Source organism: Panthera onca, chromosome B1 (genome assembly GCF_046562875.1).
Source record: "Panthera onca isolate mPanOnc1 chromosome B1, mPanOnc1 haplotype 2, whole genome shotgun sequence".
Classification (NCBI taxonomy): Eukaryota; Metazoa; Chordata; class Mammalia; order Carnivora; family Felidae; genus Panthera; species Panthera onca.
The window spans coordinates 55,050,952-55,066,280 of record NC_138342.1 but is presented as its reverse complement, the minus strand read 5'-3'; the positions used below and the strand labels follow the sequence as shown (position 1 = coordinate 55,066,280).

The 15,329-nt window shown below is 37.6% G+C and overlaps 1 protein-coding gene across 4 annotated transcripts in view; it reads right to left on the bottom strand.

Annotated features, from left to right (window-relative positions):
• The window catches only part of STAP1 (signal transducing adaptor family member 1), a 53,329-nt gene that overhangs the window by 8,045 nt on the left and 29,955 nt on the right, over positions 1-15,329 (bottom strand). For all 4 annotated transcript variants that reach the window (XM_078446062.1, XM_060654956.2, XM_078446061.1 and 1 more), the window contains 4 exons: positions 13,961-14,133; positions 12,354-12,482; positions 4,485-4,554; positions 883-979 (listed from right to left, as the gene is read on the bottom strand). In XM_078446062.1, the coding sequence (XP_078302188.1) occupies positions 883-979; positions 4,485-4,554; positions 12,354-12,482; positions 13,961-14,133 (469 nt within the window). The remainder of the gene's footprint in view (positions 1-882; positions 980-4,484; positions 4,555-12,353; positions 12,483-13,960; positions 14,134-15,329) is intronic.

Below are 15,329 nucleotides of genomic sequence, written 5' to 3'. Positions count from 1 at the left end.
ACAAAGTTGTTTTTCCTCATAATCTGTAGGAATGGGGACTTCCTTTGATAACTGAATCCAAACAAGCTGGAGATATTTTCTCTCTCCTGCCCACAGCTTTTGCCAAATGACCATGTGTACCAGGAATTGTTTCAAAGGACAGAGAGAAAGGTTCACCTTCAGCCCCCTCCTGCCCTGCTAAATCTGGACTGCAAACAGGGCCAGTTTCATGGTCATGAGAACTATGCAATTGCATAGGGTCCCATTCTTGGTTTAATGATCTGTTATCACTGCTTTGAAATTTTTAATAGTTTATGAACAAGGGGACCCACAAATTTTGTAGCCAGTCCTGTCTACAATTTTTATCTATAGTTCCTCACCACCCACTCCCTCCTTGTTATTTTAGACTGACTCCTGTCTTTATGGTGGAATAAGCCTCTCTCTCAAGTCCTCTACTGCCTAATGGCCAATTCCCTTAGCCTCTCCTTAATCATCATACATTTTAATCTGACTAGAGTATCTGATATTGTTGACAGATCATACTTTTAAATTCTTTGTTTGGTTTCCATGACTCTATGGAAACCATAGAGCATGGTTTTCTTATCTCTGAACTTGTTTGATAAAACCAAGTAGAATAATGGATGAAATTAGTAGTCACAATACATGCCTTTGGGCTTTTCTCTCTCTAGAATGGGCCAATACTCTATCCACTAAGATATATTGGTACTCCCTTTTTTTCCACAGGGTTAGTGACAAAATGGCATCCAAATCGATAAATTTAAAGGCTGAACTACATTCCTACCTGGCTGGTATTACAAATCATATACGGTGGGTGAGAGTGGGGGCAGGGGGTTATTGTTTTGTTTTGCTTTCCTTGACACAGCAATGAAGTGAAGAACATACCAAGGCGTTCATCAGTTGAATATATAAATGGTCGTAAATTTCCTCGAGTCTCCTTCATGAAATAATCAATGACGCTGAACAGGTTTGGGAGTGTTACCTGTTTAAAGAAAGTGAGAGTAGGCTCAGTGTCATCTGTGTAAAGATAGAGTAAGAGAAAGCTCACGTGAAATTTAATGAAGACTACTGTGAATTTCCTGATCTCTAGAAAAACACATCAATACCTCACTTCAATGAGGTATTGAATGAATGGCCAAGGTTTACCTACCCATGCATTGTATTTCTCTTTTATAATATCTAATTCCCTGTTGAGAAATTTCCCTTTTCCCATTTGGATACATTTTGGTGGACAATAATTTGGTATGCTGCTTTTCCCCAGTTACCAGATAAGAATGTGACTCAGGCTAGGCCAGAAATTTGAACTTGAGTAGAGGAACAAGAAAGGATAGTAGATTCCTAATTAGATGGTTCTTACTACAGTTGACCCTTGAACAACAGGGGGTTAGGAATGCCAACCCCATGCACTCAAAATTCCATGTTATAATTTTTGATTCCTCCCAGAATTAAACACTAATACCCTACTGTTGACCAGAAGCCTTACCAAAAACATAGTTGATTAACACATACTTAGTATATTATATTATATACTGTATTCTTCCAGTAAAGTAAGCAAGAGAAAAGAAAATGTTATTAAGCAAATCACAAGAAAAATACATCTACAGTACTACTCTTTATTTAAAAAAAAAAAAATCCACATGTAGGTGGACCCAGGCGCTTCAAACCCATGTTGTTCAAGGGTCAACCATACAAGTAACTGCTTCCTAGTCCCTGAAGGTCTTCCAGCTTTCCAGTCATTTTATATGCTTCCTATGTTCTTAAATAAATCCTTTTTTGCTTAAGTTAGTTATTTGGTTTCTTCCATTTGAAAACAAAGAACAGTTAAAGCTGGAAAATTTAGCACTTTAATATCTCACTGGAACAGGATCATTTACTTGACTAAGAGTAGCTGAAAAGTGTTGCCACCCCCAAGCTAATATTTTTACTTTTTTTCCTATAATTTATTTATTTTTTATAATTTACATCCAAGTTAGTTAGCACATGGTGCAACAATGATTTCAGGAGCAGATTCCTTAAGCCCCTTTCCCATTTAGCCCATCGTCCCTCCCACAACCCCTCCAGTAACCCTCTGTTTGTTCTCCATATTTATGAGTCTCTTATGTTTTGTCCCCCTCCCTGTTTTTATATTATTTTTGCTTTCCTTCCCTTATGTTCATCTGTTTTGTCTCCTAAAGTCCTCATATGAGTGAAGTCATATGATATTTGTCTTTCTTTGACTAATTTCGCTTAGCATAATACCCTCCAGTTCCATCCATGTAGTTGCAAATGGCAAGATTTCATTCTTTTTGATTGCCAAGTAATACTCCAGTGTGTGTGTGTGTGTGTGTGTGTGTGTACACACACACACACCACATCTTCTTTATCCATTCATCCATTGACAGTCAGGCTCTTTCCATATTTTTGCTATTATTGATAGTGCTGCTATAAACACTGGGGTGCATGTGCCCCTTTGAAACATCACACCTGTATCCCTTGAATAAATACCTAGTAGTGCAATTGCTGGGTTGTAGGATAGTTCTATTTTTAATTTTTTAAGGCACCTCCATACTGTTTTCCAGAGTGGCTACACCATTTTGCATTTCCACCAACAGTGCAAAAGAGATCTCTTTCTCAGCATCCTCATCAACATCTGTTGTTGCCTGAGTTGTTAATGTTAGCCATTCTGACAGGTGTGAGGTGATATCTCAATGTGGTTTTGATTCGTATTTCCCAGATGATGAGTGATGTTGACAAGCTAATATTTTTATAAAAGTAAAATCAGGTTAAGCCTGAATATCCCTGGTAACCTTGAAAAAGAAAAAGAATTCATAGAATGACAATCTGGTTGAGGGGTAGTGTTAGGGAGTGTGGAAGGTGAAAGAACAATCCAGGGGATTGTTCAGGCTAATTATGGATAAACGAGCCCCAGTTCACCAGTCACAGAGGTACATTCTTATTCCTGATTGCTTCCAGTCAGTTGGTATTTGGGTTATCCCTGAGCAATCTAGTTCTTTGTTTCCTTCATTAGAATTTTTTGAAAAAGCCCTGGCAGTCATGGATGTGAGAACTGAGAAGCTTTGAGAGACATTTATGGCAAAGATGTAAGTGGGATGTACAAATCGGCAGCTTCTCTCCTTTTGGCAAAGGTCACCACTGCATTCAAAGAATTATGGTCTAAACATTAATAATTCAACCATACAGGGGCGCCTGGGTGGCTCAGTCACTTAAGCGTCCGACTTCGGCCCAGGTCAGGATCCCATGGCTCCTGCGCTCGAGCCATGCATCAGTTTCTCTGCTGTCAGTGCACCGCCAGCTTTGGATCCTCTGTCCCCCTCTCTCTGCCCCTCCCCTGCTCACGCTCCCTCTCTTTCAAAAATAAACATTAATAAAAAATTCAACCATACTGTCCCTTTCTCTATTTGATTAACACAGTGGGCCTAGAGAGGCAGAGGCATTAAGAAGAACTTAATTTTAGAGAAGTTAAAATAAGTATCTTCAAGACTCATCAGTTCCATTTATGTCATATCACTTTTCTGGTCCAATCTTCCCTGCCACTGCAGCCTAAGATCACACAACTATATTCCCTTTTCTGGCATCCGGGACCATAACCACATTACTACATTTTCATTGGTTGAGATGAATGTAAATGCCAGTTTTCTAACATCTATAACAGGCATTACCTCGAGGTAATGGTGAAGATGAAATTAAATGGTATCGGGGTGGGGTGGAGGGAGCCTGGATGGCTCAGTCTGTTAAGTGTCCAACTTCAGCTCAGTTCATTATCTCATGGCTCGTGGGTTCCAGCCCCATGTCAGGCTCTGTGCTGATAACTCAGAGCCTGGACCCTGCTTCGGACTCTGTGTCTCCCTCTCTCTCTGTCCCTCCCCTGCTTTGACTCAGTCTCTCCCTCTCTCACAAAAATAAATAAACATTAAAATTAATTAATTAAATGGTATCGGTAAAGTACTTAGCTCTCTAATACAGTGACTTTGTGATTCTGATATTATATCAGTAGCCCCATGGTAAGTTGGTTGGGATAACAGAGGGGCTGCAGATCAAGAGCAAACCATTTCTTCATGATTATGTTGCTATTATGACAGGCATTTCTGAACTTCTGCATGATGGGTATAAGAGGACTAGGCACGCACAGAATTTTTCCCTTTAGAAATAAGTGCATTGAAATACATATAGTTGGAGGATGTACAACAGATGTTTAACAAAAAAAATATTCTCTCCCTGAAGCAACTCTATTGATAAAGAGTGCAGAGAAACAAAAGTAGAAAGAATTCTTAGCAGATTATCTTCCACTGTGCCACATCCCCCTGTGCTTATACCTCACTTCTTACCCTGACATCTGCCACGTTCAGGCCTCCTTAACATGGCTGTTTTTCACCAGCACTTTGTTCCTAGGCAAGGGGTCTACTTTTCTACCTTTCTTTGAATTCTATAAGGTAGATTTAGGGAAAAGCAGAAGAAAATTCATCAAAAACAAGGAAATAGCTACTTACAGGTTTTTCCAGTTCAATGGTGTAGTTTTTTCCTACACTCATCACTTTGTAGTGCTTGATTCTTGGCATGCTAAAATGAAAAAAAAAAAAAAATGTTACTCTCCATTTGAGTATATTACTGGATCAAATCAAACTAAAGTGAGTATAAAATATCACCTGTACAGTAAAACCTATGTATCCATTCCCATAGTTAGGGGGAAAAAAAGGGGGTTTTATTTTATTATTTACCTGGTTCTGTATGTCTCTTTTGGGGGGTTATACGCTAGGGATATAGGAAACCTGAGTCATTGAGTGGGTGAATGAATAACTAAAAAAAAAAAAAAAAAAAAAAAAGAATCAAGAACAGAAAATCTTTCAGGCTCTAGCATTTTTTAATACTAGTAATTTACAAAGCAGGCAACATTATAAGATCCTATGTAGGCACATACAAATCAAATATATATCCTCTATAATAAAAGGGAAGTAGAAAAAATTGCTGAAAGCAAATTACTTTCTACTCCACCTTATCGCTATCCTATCAGAAATCCTTGAATGACTGTTCTTCCTGCTAGCTCATATACCACTCTGGATATCCACTAACTTCAGGACTGACTTAGAGACAGGGAAAATGCTCAGTATTAGGTACTATACGAATGTAGGAGACAATGTAAGTACAGCAGAGGAATCGTAATGTCTTCCTCTTCTGTGGTCACATAGCACTCTAAATTATTACCACCCAAACACATGGTATTTTACTGACTAGAATTGCTTAAGAACAAGAAGCACAGAATAGAAATTCACCTTTGTCTTCCAGCATTAGGCACACGATAAATATTTATGAAACTGAAGTTTTAAAATATTGCAAGCTCATCTTAAAGTGCTATTTGATAGAATTAATTTATATTGAGAGAAGCCAGTAGGTTTGCCTTGAATTCCCTTGATTCATATGACAACAGTGTCACAACCAGGACTTCTTCTAATGTTGAAAAGTTAAAAGCATTTATTACACTGCCATTTGCTTGAAAGAGAAACTAATTCAACATCACACAGAAGTAGTCTAAAAGCTGTCTATCAGGTTAAGTTTGTTAGCAGGGCCTCCCTCCTTCTTTCTTCTTTTTTTTTTTAATTTTTTTAAGTTTATTCATTTATTTTAAGAGAGAGCACAAGCAGGGTAGGGGCAGAGAGAGGGGAGAGAGAGAATGCTAAGCAGGCTCCATGCTATTAGCATGGAGCCTGATGTGGGGCTTGAACTCACGAACCGTGAGATCAGGACCCCAGTGGAAATCAAGAGTCAGACACCCAACGGGGCCACCCGGGACCCCCTCCCCACTTCTTCCTAATCAACCCTCTCTCCATTTCCAGGTCACATGTCTCTAGGACTGAAGTACACTTCTTTTTAAGGGACTTTTTCCTCATCTACTACTATATCCAAATATTCATTCTCTCAATTGAATATCACATTGGAAAATAGCTAATACTTTTATTCCAGTGGCTTATTGTAGAGCTTTACTTTTAAACCATTGCATAAAGCCTAACAAACCCTCTCCCCTTTGAAAAAAATTAAAATTAAAAAGTATTCTTTATTGCTGAACTTTCAGGAATCAGTAACAGACTGGTGAAGGAAACATTTTTGGACAGAGGTACCTTCTTTTGGGGTGGTTGATTCTAGCTTTATTTTTATCTCTACATGAAGAGATCTTTATAATCATATAGTTACTTTTGAAAACTCTCACCCATTCCAATTAGAATTCCTGTATTCCTAAAAATAAGTGATTATTATTCCTTGGAAGACTGATAGAAAACTTGAAGGGCATGATCTTTATAACAAGAAAGGTTAGGTTCACATTGTGATTCTATTGTGTAAGCGCTCACCCTTCATGTTTTCATCTATAAAACGGACATGGAAATGCCACTCCTTACAGGGCTATTGTAAGTTATTGTCTGAGAAGTCCTTAGTACAACATCTGGCACATTTAGACATATAGTAAATCATAACTATTTTTGATACTTTTTAAATTTATCATTTTAACTTAGTTGTTTCTGCAAGGCTCAACTGCTTCATTCGTAAAACATGAAAAAAGAAAAAAACTGTTCGTTTTTATTGTTCCTGAAGGAAATGCTTGTCAAGCACCCAACACAGCACCCACAAATTGGGACAATGATTGTTGTTATTAATAATAGCCACTATATCATCATCATCATCATTAATGACAAAACTGTGGGAGGAAAGGTAGCAAAGATGAGCAGGGTCTCTTGGAGCTTTTGACTAGAAGGACTAAATTCTGAAGCAGAAAGTTAGGAAAAAAAAATTCCATTGAAGTCATTTAGGGTTTGAGTCTCATTTTAGACTTTTGTTTTTCTTTCATACTTTGTTTTGTTTCTCCAAAAAAATCAAGACCGAGGAAAAAACAAGATTGATAAAATGTGCTATATTGAGGTTTCCTGACAATGACCTCAAAAAAGAAGGAACCTGTCTTTTAACAAGTGTGTGGCTTAAATGTGGTATAAGTACTTGTTTTTTACTTCTGACCCCAATTTTTTACAGGAGTTAATTTGGGGTCAATATTTTCTGTTTCCTTGGCTAATGGATCTCCAAAGTGTGTATACTACTAGCTTGCCATGTAGTCATAGCAATTTTAAGAAAACAAAGCCAAACCACTACGTTTGTCGTAAGAACAGCTCTACGTCTTATGAATTCACACACCACTAGGCTGGCTAAAGGTGGATGGTATTTTGTATCAAGAGAGGAGTCACCTGATACTTTGACACTGAATGACTTTTGCTTCTTCCGGAGAAGAATCAATCTACCCTCCCACAACTGGTTTGTTAACAGATGGAGATAATTTTACTTTCAAGTACTGCTTTGTAAACTAGCCTGTCCTTTTCAGCCAGTGTTTTGCCAGATACACTCACTTAAACTTGCATACCTGCATATTTCTCCTATAACCTATAAGACAATAAATTGGTTTTGTGGGTTGTTTCTCACCTATGTTCAGGTGCTTCCTAATCATCTAAATTTTTGCATTAAGCTTTACATTAAACCTTTACATTAAGCTCTACAGTCTAACAAGCTAACATTCTACTACTCTCTACAAGTGCTATCCTTTGTTAAACAGAAGATAGAATCAGGCACTCTGAAAGTTCTATTTTGAGGCGTTAGGCAATGCACAGAACAGTCGCTAACATCATAGATACTTCTGACTCATAAGGAAAACTGGTACAACAACAGTTCAAATTTTTCTTATCCATTTCCAACCACAAACTATTTCCCTGAGCCTAAGTGAGCATATAGTGACTCTAGCATTAGAATGCTCTACTTTGACCATTCCCCTCACTCATTCTAAATATGAACTTTGGGGGGAGGAGGAGGAAATGTTATGTTTTTAGGACCATCAGCTGCACAAAGGCATGGATTTCTATATGAATTCAAACTGGAAATAAGTTTACTAAAATTAGAATTATGTAAGTTTGATATGAACTCCTTTGCCAGACAGGAGTTTAAATACAAATAATAAGTAAAAACTATGGCATGAAGTTCATATCCTAAGTATAGAAACATATTGCATTTGGTCACAAACCACACCTACAGCAGAAAACACTGTTATATCTTGGGAGGCCTGGGTGGCTCAGTCGGTTAAGTGTCCAGCTCTTGATTTTGGCTCAGGTCATGATCTCACAGTTCATGGGGTCAAGCCCTGTGTTGGGCTCTCTGCCCTGACCTCAAAGCTTGCTTGAGATTCTCTCTCTTCTCTCTCTCTGCCCCTCCACTGCTTGTGCTCTGTCTCTCTTAAAATAAATAAACTTTAGGGGTGCCTGGATGGCCAGACTTGATCTTGGCTCAGGTCATGATCCCACAGTTTGTGGGTTCAAGCTCCGTGTCAGGCTCTGCACTGATAGAAGTAGAAATTCTCTCTCCCTTTCTCTCTCTCTCCCTTTCTCTCTCTCCCTTTCTCTCTGCTCCTCCCCCACTCATTCTCTCTCTCTCTCTCAAAATAAATAAACATTTTTTTAAAAGCTTTACAAAAACAGACACATAGACCAATGGAATAGAATACAGAACCCAGAACTGGACCCACAAATATATGGACAACTAATCTCCAACAAAATAGGAAAGAGTATCCAATGAAAAAAAGATAGTCTCTTTAGCAAATGATGCTGGGAAAATTGGACAGCAACATGCAGAAGAATGAACCTGGGCCACTTTCTTATACCATACACCAAAAATAAATTCAAAATGGATGAAAGAATTAAATGTGAGACAGGAAACCATCAAAATCCTAGAAGAGAAAACAGGCAACAACCTCAGCTGCAGCAACTTCTTACTTGACATGTCTCCAAAGGCAAGGGAAATAAAAGCAAAAATGAACTATTAGGACTTCATCAAGATAAAAAGCTTTTGCACTGCAAAGGAAACAATCAACAAAACTAACAGACAACCAACAGAATGGGAGAAGATATTTGCAAATGATAAAGGGCTAGTATCTAAAATCTATAAAGAACTTATCAAACTCAACACCCAAAAAACAAATAATCCAGTGAAGAAATGACAGAAGATATGAAGAGACACTTTTCCAAAGAAGACATCCAAATGGCCTACAGACACATGAAAAATATTCAACATCACTCATCACCGGAGAAATACAAATCAAAACTACACTGAGATACCACCTCACACCAGTCAGAGTTGTTAACATTAACAGCTCAGGAAACAACAGATGTTGGCGAGGATGTGGAGAAAGGGGAACCCTCTTGCATTGTTGGTGGGAATGCAAGCTGGTACAGCCACTCTGGAAAACAGTGTGGAGTTTCCTCAGAAAATTAAAGGTTGAATTACCCTACAACCCAGCAATAGCATTACTAGGCATTTATCCAAATGATACAGGAGTGCTGATTCAGAGGGGCACATGTACCCCAATGTTATATAGCAGCACCATCAACAATAGCCAAATTATGGAAAGAGCCCAAATGTCCATCAACTGATGAATGGATAAAAAAGATGTGGTATATATATATATAATGGAATACTATTTGACAATGAAAAATAATGAAATCATGCCATTTGCAACAACGTGGATGGAATTGGAGGATATTATGCTAAGTGAAATAAGTCGGAGAAAGATAGGTATCATATGTTTTCACTCATATGTGGAAGTTGAGAAATTTAACAGAAGACCATTGGGGAAGGGAAAGAAAAAAATATATATAGTTACAAACAGAGAGGGAGGCAAACCATAAAAGACTTTTAAATACAGAGAACAAACTGAGGGTGGAAGGGAGTGGGGGGGGCAGGGAAAATGTGTGATGGGCATTGAGGAGGGTATTAATTAGGATAAGCACTGGGTGTTGTATGTAAACGATGAATCATGGGAATCTACTACTCCCGAAGCCAACAGCACACCGTATACACTGTATGTTAGCTAACTTGACAATAAATTATATTTAAAAAATAATAATAAATAAATAAAAACAAAAGAAACAAAAAATTAAAAAGCTTTAAAAAATAAACTTAGAAAGAAAAAAAGAAAACACTTATTTCTGATAGCTCACATGTATGGAAAATGCAATGCAAAAGTTGGGGTAATCTAGACCACCTTAAAGAGACCAGGCTGCTATTGTGCAGGAAACATACAGTCTTTAGAGTCATTAGGTCTCCGGACTTTGTTCATTTTATACAGAATAATAACACAGCGTTCACATACTGATGGATCAAACACTCAATCCAACCAAGAATAAAATGAAGGAAGAAAAGCTAATCACTCTCTTGTGTGATTTAGCTTTCAAGCAATTAGATTAAATTTCTTTTTTTAGAAAATCTGAGATATAGATTTTAATTCAGTTTTATATGCTCTTCATTTTTAAAGCGAAAGTAAATTAGTTAAAAGCATTCTGTACTCTATGTGATATTCAATTGCCCAAACTGTGAAAAAGGACAAGTTTCTTGACCAAGATTTACTCAACAGAAAAATTCACTTTTCTCCCAGGAACGCTTCTAAGTCCCCCTATATTTAATGTCAGTCAATTTTTATTTCTTCTGGATTTGTTTCAAAATAATCAATTAAATTATAAATCAAATAAATTAAAATTGACTAATCTGTGATATTCTACCATATTAGTTGAAAATACATCAACCCCGGGCACCTGGGTGGCTCAGTCACTTAAGCCTCTGACTCTTGATCTCAGCTCAGGTCATGATCTCAAGGTTCTTGAGTTCGAGCCCCACATCAGGCTCTGTGTTGATGGTGCAGAGCCTGCTTAGGGTCTTCTCTATCCCTTTCTCTGACCCTCCCCTGCTTGTGCTCTCTCTCTAAATGAAATATAAATAAACTAAAAAAAAAAAAAAAAATTAAAGAAAATACATCAACCCCAAGTGTCAGGCATTATAATAAAAAATAATGAAACCACAAGAGCATTAAGTTAACATAGATATTCATTGTGGAAAATGACACACACACGGAGTCTCTTCACACACAGAACCAGGATCTGATCTGCCGTCTATCATTCTTGCCATCTATTCGGTGCACATGGCTGAAGTATAAAGACAAGTCCCTGTTTACATGGAGTAATTGGTAAGTGATGAAGCTGATTGGGCCATGGCTCACTGTAATTATTTTCTCTTTACTGCCTTTATTCACAGTCAGTGTCTTCATATTTAATATTTACAGTGGGCTGGTAGATAATGTTACAGCCAAAATAATTGATGGAATATATTATCCCCACAAAGAATAATACATTCAAGAATCAAAGTTCTGTTTATATTTTTATATGAAAGATAATTACTTATTAAACATTTTCATTTAGGATAAAAATCTGTATTTTAATTTCACTATCATTTGTTAAAGTGTTAACTAACCTAGAGTACCTATTGAAATGTGAGATTTCATGAACCCTGAGAGCTGGAGTGGACCTTCGAAGATCCAACCACCTTAGCTACATGGAAAAATCAACTTCTGTATGTGTTACTGATTTCATCAAAGGTAAGCCACTTTACCAGAAAGAAATTATTCACCTTTCCAACAGACTCCTAAGCAGTCCTTTTTATAGATGTCAGATTATGTCGCGTCTTCATTCATCACGGTCTAGTGACCTCTCATGTCATTCAGAGTATATAACCCTTGTCCCTACAATGACCTGTAGGGTTTAGAGTAATTGGTCCCCACCCCCACCTCTGGAATCTCATCTACCACTGTTTTCTTGTTGGCATCACCAAGCAGCCTCTTTCTGTTTTTGAACAAACCCAGACTTCTGCCTCTGGGCACATGCACTTGCTACCGGGAATGCTCTTGTCCCAGACCTGGGCAAGGTTTGTTCCCTCACTTCCTTCAGGCCCCTGCTTAATTAATGTCAGTTAATAAAGTAGGCCTTCTCTGACCACTCTGTATTAAAACAACAATAGCAATAAGTAAACGTTTCTCTATATATCGTCTCTGACAGTTCCCATCTCCCTCATCCTCTTTTATTTTACTTCTATAGACCTTATTACCATATATATGACTTTTTAGTTATGCTATTTATTTATAGTCCATGTTTCCTTACAAGAATGTAAACTCCTTAAACCAGGGAGGATGTTTTGTTCACTACTCCATCCTTAGTACCTAACATATTACTTGGCCATCTAGTAGTTGTTCAATAAATATTTGTTGAAATGAATGAACAATAGAACTATACTCAAGATCAAAGTAATTTGTCTATTCTTCTTCTTCCCTGCAGTAAATATTAGCCTTGGCTCAGTCTTTAGCATTGTTTCTATAACATTCTCTCTCTATTCTTGTGTTTCTATCTTTAGCCCCAACAAAACACACAGCAGCTGCTGATCTTGTGACTTTGCCTTTTAAAGTGATACCGTGCTTTTAACAATTCCATATGTTTTTTTTTTTTTTTAATTAAACATACTCTATCCCCTGCCGGATAGTGATGGAATAGTTTTTGCTGTCACTACCAGGCCTCAGGATCATATTTCCCAAAGAAGGGTTCTTCTCAAGCATCTCGATTGCTTCTTTCCGGGACACCGCATAAAAACATCTATAAAGGTGAGATGAAAAACAGGATTTTTTTAACTGATGAAGATCATTACTTGAAAAAGATGCTACCAAAATAACTCTAAGAGCCGTAGTTATTAATTTTTCTTAATTTAATTCCCAGTTTTATTACTACAATTACAATGATATAATTACTGTTATTACAAGCCTGGGGCACTATTAAGTACACTTATGCTTAATTAAGGTCTTTCTTCCCTTTTCCTTCCAAACCTCTTTCTTTAACCAAAGAGGATCTGAAAAGTTACCTACTGGTCAGTATGTAATCACCATTACCATTTGAAAATCTAAAATAAGAATTAATAGTATATCTCCAGTTCATAATCTCAGTTTATAATAAGCTCTTGGATAAATAATACTGGTTGGTGGTTTCTCTTCAGGGATACAAAACATTTCTATAGATGGTTCTCTTCTATGGTCTCTATTTTAAATAACTGATATTTAAGGGCATATCTGAATCCACTCCTTTTAGTATAATATGGCTTTCCAATGGCATTGATGCTATTTTAATGCATAAATGTTTAAGAAAGCACTTCTCATTTTTATAATAAATTTTGTAGTCAATGAAAAGTCTGGGTTTTTTCAACAGAGAAAAATATGGCAAGATATGCAATTCCCCAAAAGGTTAACAGTGAATATCTCTGTGTGGTGGGGAAAAGAATGGTTTTAATATTCTTTTTATCTATTTGTAAAAATACATATTACTTGTTTTATTGAGGAAAAAAGAAAAAGTTTGTGTGACTTTTAACCTATCAGTCCTTCAAATGTCACTGGTTTCAGCTGACAGTGATGGTAGGCAGGTGTCAGCAATTATAGTACAGCTAGACTGTACAGAGCAGAACCTGATGTCGCAGGTGGTACCAGCCTAAGTTTCCCTGACAAGAAGACCGCGACTTCAGGAGGAAAGGGATCCCAATCTTAGCCACACTTGTCAGCAATATAAGAGTGAAAAATAAGGATGTTGCTGGATTCAGCCTGTCTGTGCCTCTTCATTTTCCCACCGACACCTTCTACACTGTTCACAGGGCTTTCCTCAAAGTACAACTCAATCAGTACTCACTGATTAGACAACTGAATAGAACATTCAGATACTTGAAACTCTTTGGTCTAATTTTATGACAGAAAAATAGTCAACCATGGAGTTGCATGGTTAAAAAAAAAAAACCAACATCTTTTCCTTCCTTCTACATAGCGGTTTTTATTTAGGGTTGAGCTTTGGAAAGAATATCTATTTGGTCTAAAGGTGTGGGTGGAAGGGGATTTCCTGTGCGGTAAAACCTGCATTTTGAATTTTGTTTATCATGACATAGAAGAGGAAATGTGGCATCTACTCCGAGATCTAATGTTCATCCACAAGACAGTTTACTATCCCTGGTTTAATGAGGTCAATGGCTCACTCTCCTTGATAATTAGAAATTAATATTAACAATCTAATAAACAAACTAGAGTTTGTGGTACACTTACACTGGCATAGGGTTCAGTACATCCACATAATCTTCAGTAGGTTCCTGCTCCTTTTCTATAGCTGAACTCGGTATCCGCTCTGTCTCAATCCTCCTCCTTTTCTCTCTCTCTAGGACTTCTTGCAGTCGAATTACTTGCCCAGGAAGGAGTGACACGTGTAGGGGAACTGACAGCTGAAACCAATTAAGTCAGTAGGCAAACAAGAAAGCAGAGTAACTAAATGATTTCAGCAAAGAGGAGACCGCTGTGGTCCTAAGGAGCTTCAGTTATCTGACATGGATGGAGAGGATCATGAATAGAGGATCTTGGTGTCTTAAAACTGCCTTCAAGGTGCACCTGGGTGACTCAGTCAGTTCAGTGGCCGACTTCGACCCAGATCATGATCACTCAGTTTGTGAGATTGAGCCCCACATTGGGCTGTGTGCTGACAGCTCAGATCCTGGATCTGCTTTGGATTCTGTGTCTCCCTCTGTCTCTACCCCTCCCCCATTCATTCTCTGCCTCTGTCTCTTAAAAATAGACATAAGAAAAAAAAAAACTGCCTTCAAGCCAACCACACAGCTTTAACTTGCACAATGTGCCCAATCTTCTTCCTTCTTCCTAGAACTGTTCCTTTTGGCCTGGCACATAGCAAAGTCTACCCACCTTGCACTACAGGCTAATTCAAGGAACAACATATCTCTCATTTTTCATTCTGACCTCACTAGTTCTTGCTGCCAGTTAAGTCCCAAAGTACCAGTGAGGTGCCTTGCTGTCCCACAGCTAACCTGGAATTCGCTGCACCAGCCATATGGCAACATAGGGTTCAGGTGGAACTATTCGTTAGATGACCCAGCGTCTGTAGCCAGAGGTCTAGACTTCGGTGTATCTGTGTGTGTATTTCAAATTTTCATTCACACATTAGGATTATGATACTGTTGTACTTAGTTTCTTTTAGCCTTCTCTAGAGATGTATTTTGGATTGAGTAACCTACACCCTCCTGATATTCGTACCCCTGATTTACATCTCCTTATGGCCTATTTACATGTGCTTATTAATTCCTATTGTTTATATCTTATATATGTGCATATATGTGTGTTTGTGAAGTTTGAAATAAAAACGGAATAAGGGTACACAATAAAAAATGATTAGAGACTGTTTTTCTGGATAACTTAGCTAAGCTAATAATCAGTACAGTTATTTCCTTATATACCAATCCAGAAAATAATAGAATGAGGAGAAACTAATGAGGAAGGTACTGCTTATTAATGGCCTATTATGTCCCAAGCATTGTGCTATTGGAAATCCTCACAGCAATACTATAAGATAGCTATGTTGTCCCTACTCTACAAATAGGAAAAAAAAAAAAAAAAGGTTCAGGAAAAAGAA